Genomic DNA, 4,524 nt, shown 5'->3' with positions numbered 1-4,524 from the left:
CACTGCTGAAAAGGTCCCGCTGGGGCTTTGGAAGCTGGTGATCGGCAGGGGCAGCTCCCTGGCCCTGGGGCTGGCTAGAGCCACAAATGGGCCATGGGCCAGGGCCACGGGGACCTGCGATAACCTAGCTCCCAAAGTTCTGGGGTAACACGTCCAACAGGGCCTAAGGGCTAGGCTGGCTTACGCCACGCAGGGCTTCTTCCCCCGGGGATGAATCTTCCGCTGGCCCAGATGGATGGTTTTTCTTCCCCTGTGCGCCAGCAGAGTGCACAGAAACCAGCATATGAAACTATTCAGTGGGCCCCAAGCTAGAGCGCTTGCCAAAGTGTGATGAAGTGAGACCGTTCTTAATGTTTCCTCCGAATAGTGTAGGGGTGCCTCAGTTTCCCCTATGCACTTCTTAAGTCTCTAGGTGGTGGGATAAAGGCCAGTGTGTATAAATCACTGACACCCTGTCTCCTGGCAACTAATAGGACCCTTCCCACCCCCTGCCAGGAGATGCTAAAGGTGGGGGAGAACAAAGAGGTCAGGTGACCTCCTGGCCCGGGAAAGGGGCTGAGCAGAGAGGAGGGGCTGGTGGGGGTGGTTAGTCTGGAGCTGGCTGGGGACGAGCAGTGAAGTGCAGACGTGGGGGGTCTGGCTCACTGCCCCCCAGAATGGACGCAGCCGAGGGGTCTGGTTCGCAGTACCTACAAGCTCTGTGTTAGACCCTGATCCTGTCATCGAATAAACCTCTGTGTTACTGGCTGGCTGAGAGTCACGTCTGACTGCAAAGTGGGGGTGCAGGACCCTGTGGCCCCTCCAGGACCCCGCTGGGGCGGGCTTGCTGTGGGAAGCGCACGGAGGGCAGAGGATGCTGAATGCTCCAAGGAGAGACCCAGGAGGTGAAGCCGTGGGAGCTGCTTGCCCTGCAGACAGTCTGCTCCAAGGGAGAGGAGGCTCCCCAAAGTCCTGACTGGCTTGGTGGGGAGCAGTTCCAGAGCATCGCCTGGGGACTCCGTGACACAAGGCGGCGGTGCCAACCCCTGAACCCCCCAGGAGGGCTCCTTTCCCTGGACTCAGGGTTTCCCCAGTGCTGCAAGCAGGGCCGTTCCTAGCCATTTTGCTGCCCTATGCAGCCCCCCTGTGGGGGGGAGGGGTCTGGCCCCAGGCCTCCACGGGGGGGAGGGCTGCACCCAAGGCCTGTGGGGGGAAGGAGAACACTTGGGGGGCAGGGGGGAAACTGCCCCCCAGCACAAGCTGGCAGAGCGGAGCGGATTGCTCCACTTCCCGCTGCCCGGTTAGTGCAGGGAGCCCAACCCCTGCTGCAGTCCCCAGGGGAAGGAGTGGAGTGGGGGTGGGACTGGGGCAGAGCAGGGGTAGGAAGAGGCAGTGGGGATGGGGCTGGAGCAGCAGGCAGCTGCGTAGGGCACCGGGGAATTGGGTGCCCCACATTGCCGGCTGCCCTACGCAGCTGCGTACATTGCGTCTGGGTAGGGCCGGCCCCGGCTGCAAGCTGCAGGGGTGCAGAGCAACCAAACACCCAATTGCGTCATGCGTCCGGGGTTACACCCGTCGCTCACGGCCTGGATTACACCTGCCGCCCGGTTCTCTTGCTGGCCTGGCTCTGGGAAGGGGCGTGTCACGGAGTGTGGGGGAGTCCGGCCCTGCACCCCTCTTCCTGGGACCCACAGTGACTCTCAGCCAGCCAGTAAAACAGAAGGTTTATTGGACAACAGGATTGCAGGTTACAGCAGAGCTTGCAGGCACAGTCAGGACCCCTCCATCGAGTCCTTCTTGGGGTTCAGGGCACTTGGACCCCGGAATAGGATCCCCTGAATTCCCCTCACCCAACCCAAAACCGAAACTGACCTGCCCCCCCTCCAGCCGGCCAATTCCTTTGTCCAGCTTCCTGGCCCAGGTGCTAACCCCCTCCCTCTACCTGGCTCAGGTTACAGGCTTAGATCCTGTCCCTCACCTAAAGTCACCCCCGGCCCTCCCATCCCCACACAGACAGCCCCTACTCCATCACAGGGCGGGGTGGGCATCTTCGTCGCCATGGAGCCACGCGTCATAAGCGAGCGTGAGAGCCCTAGCTAAAACTTTCGCCGTGTTGAGAAGCTCCTGCTCTTTGGAATGGGTTATTTCCTTCCTCAACTCGGTGATCTCCTCCCCCAGCATCTGGGCCATTTCCTTAAAGCCCTGCTGCAGCATGGCCTCCTGCTCCTTCAGCTTGCTCTGCAGTGCCCGCTCTGCCTCCTGCCGGGCACTGGCCAGCTCCTCCGCCACCTTGGCCTCCAGCTGCTTCACGTTCTCCTGGTGGCTGCGCTCCTGGTCCTTCATCAGCTGCTCTGTCTGCAGCCGCTTCTCCTCTGCCGCCTTCTGCTGCTGCTCCAGCAGCTCCACCTTCTGCCTCTGGGCTTTTGGAAAAGCAGATGACAATTAAAACCCAAGCCGGGCTCCAGCTTCCCCAGAGCCTTGCGGGCTAAGTATCGGAGAGAAGCATCATGGGGCACCGCTACCTGACCCCCAGCACATGGGCAAGGCCGTCCTGCCAGCTGCGTGCCCACTCGCACGGCTATTGCACACAGAGGAGACGACACAATGGGGAATACGTGGGTACATCCCCACAGCGCTGGGGAGGCGATGGAGCTCCGGGGATGATGGAGAGGGCTCTGGCCCTGGATAACTTTCAAAAGCCCTTCCTATTTCCTTAATCTGCTCCCCTGGAAATGCCTTTCCCTTCCCAGCGCTGAGCCGTTTGGAACCTCCCGCCTTAAAAACATACAAAGGAAACAGCAGAGCAGGCCTAGTGACATCCAATGGGCAAGATTCTGGTCTCAGTTATCCCGGTGTAGATGAGAAATGACCCTGTTGCCTTCAGATGGAGTCATTCTGGATTTACACCAGTGTATCTGAGACAGGAATCTGAGCATTCCCATTTGGGAGGTTTTCAGACGTTTCATGCCGAGTGTGTGTGCAGCCAACCCCAGAAACGCTAGGGTGGCAAGTCCGGAAAGAGGGCAGGTGAGGCAGGAAAGGGTTGGGTGGGGTCTTGAGGACTTTGTTGGAACTGCAAGCACTCGCCGTCAGAGCAGGGGGGTCTTTGCTCTTGCTAGAAGGCTGAAGCAAAGCCTGGAGCAGACGGCTTCAATCATTGGGAGTGAATGGTGCCTCAGTGCTTTAGGGAGCAGCCTGGTTTGTCTCTCCCTGGTTTGCGCTCCCTCTTGTGTGCTCTGAAATCTACAGAGGTAAAGTCGTGCTACGGTGCAACCTTCCAGCAAGGGCACTGATGGTTTCGTATCTAACTTCTCCGCATGCGTGTTGTGAGCACAGCAGATCGGGGGAAGGACAGAGGGAAAAAAATGTTTTCTTGCATTAATATTTCTTGTATAATATTATCAAATCTCTTATTTGACTTTATGACTTACTGGCCAGGTTCTTTTCTGCTTCAGTCATCTTTTTGTCGACGCTGAGGACTGTTTCCGCTTCACTCCTCTTGCTGGCCAGGAACTGTTCCAGTACCTCCTCCGCCTGGGAAGAAGAGACCGCAGAGCACACAGCTTGGAATTGTCTGTGAGCGCCCAGGCGTCCGATACCAACCCGGGAAAACACGGCCGATGGGAACACTGAGCACTCGGAAACTCCGTGCTGCCTGGGCTGGCTGCAGAGACTCACCTTGACTCCTTTGTTGGGGGTCTTGCGGAAATCTTCCACCACCCGGCTCCGGTCTCTCAGGTAGAGCTCGTACCCACCGGGCTGGGAGTAAACCCCATCGCTGAGCTGCTTCCGCATGTCGGCTAAGAGCGTCTTCAGCAGGGCGCGGCAGGAGTCCCTGGACGCAGCTTCGTTCTGGCCCAACAACCGCCCATAACTTTCCTTCATCACCTCCTAATCAACAAAAGAGAATAAGCCAAAAGGCAGCACTGCCCTCAGTCCGCGGGGCAGACGCTCCCCCTACGATTGCGCCTGGTCTCCGAGCTCAGCTCCCTGGACTGGAAACGCCCCTCTCCCCAGCTGTCCCCGGCTCTGCGTGGCTCGCGGGCCCGGCTGCCCTTGCTGGGTTTGGCTACGTATCCCCCAGGACTGAAAATAGCGTCAGGCACCAGCCAGCCCACCGACCCGGGGAACAAACTAGGCGATGGCTGGGCAGGGAGAGCGGCAGTGGCTGTCACACAGTGTTTCTCGCCCGCTTGGCCATGGGACCACGAGCTGCTGGAAAGGTTTTTACATACCGAAGTCAAGAGAATCTCTCTCCCTGGCAAGATCAACTCTCCCCTATCCAGCTCTTGAAAGAGGCGGGAACAGAGCAGATGGGCTCAGCCCTGCTGGGGTCCAGACGCTGGTTCACTCTCACTTTCATGGTACCTCTAAAGGAGCCATGCCAGTTTTTGCCTGTCTGATGGGGGCCAGATTGTTGTCACTGGCTCGCTCTCCCCTCTCTCGCCTGTGCCACTCAGTGAAATCATAACCAAGTTTGCCAGGTAAAGTATCACTTTCGAGTTGGCACCATGCTGGGCTGAAGTCCCACTTCTCGGAGCTGAG

General features: G+C 58.8%; 1 protein-coding gene across 2 annotated transcripts in view; it reads right to left on the bottom strand.

Annotated features, from left to right (window-relative positions):
• Positions 1-1,691: 1,691 nt before the first annotated feature.
• LOC127038119 (guanylate-binding protein 4-like) overlaps positions 1,692-4,524 on the bottom strand; it is a 12,445-nt gene continuing 9,612 nt past the window's right edge. For both annotated transcript variants that reach the window (XM_050930547.1, XM_050930548.1), the window contains 3 exons: positions 3,658-3,870; positions 3,411-3,513; positions 1,692-2,399 (listed from right to left, as the gene is read on the bottom strand). In XM_050930547.1, coding sequence (XP_050786504.1) covers positions 2,008-2,399; positions 3,411-3,513; positions 3,658-3,870 — 708 coding nt within the window. In that variant the 3' untranslated portion in view covers positions 1,692-2,007. The remainder of the gene's footprint in view (positions 2,400-3,410; positions 3,514-3,657; positions 3,871-4,524) is intronic.

The sequence above is a fragment of the Gopherus flavomarginatus genome, chromosome 20, assembly GCF_025201925.1.
Source record: "Gopherus flavomarginatus isolate rGopFla2 chromosome 20, rGopFla2.mat.asm, whole genome shotgun sequence".
Lineage (NCBI taxonomy): Eukaryota > Metazoa > Chordata > Testudines > Testudinidae > Gopherus > Gopherus flavomarginatus.
Note: the sequence above shows the minus strand (reverse complement) of the source record. Positions and strands in the feature narration are given on the sequence as shown.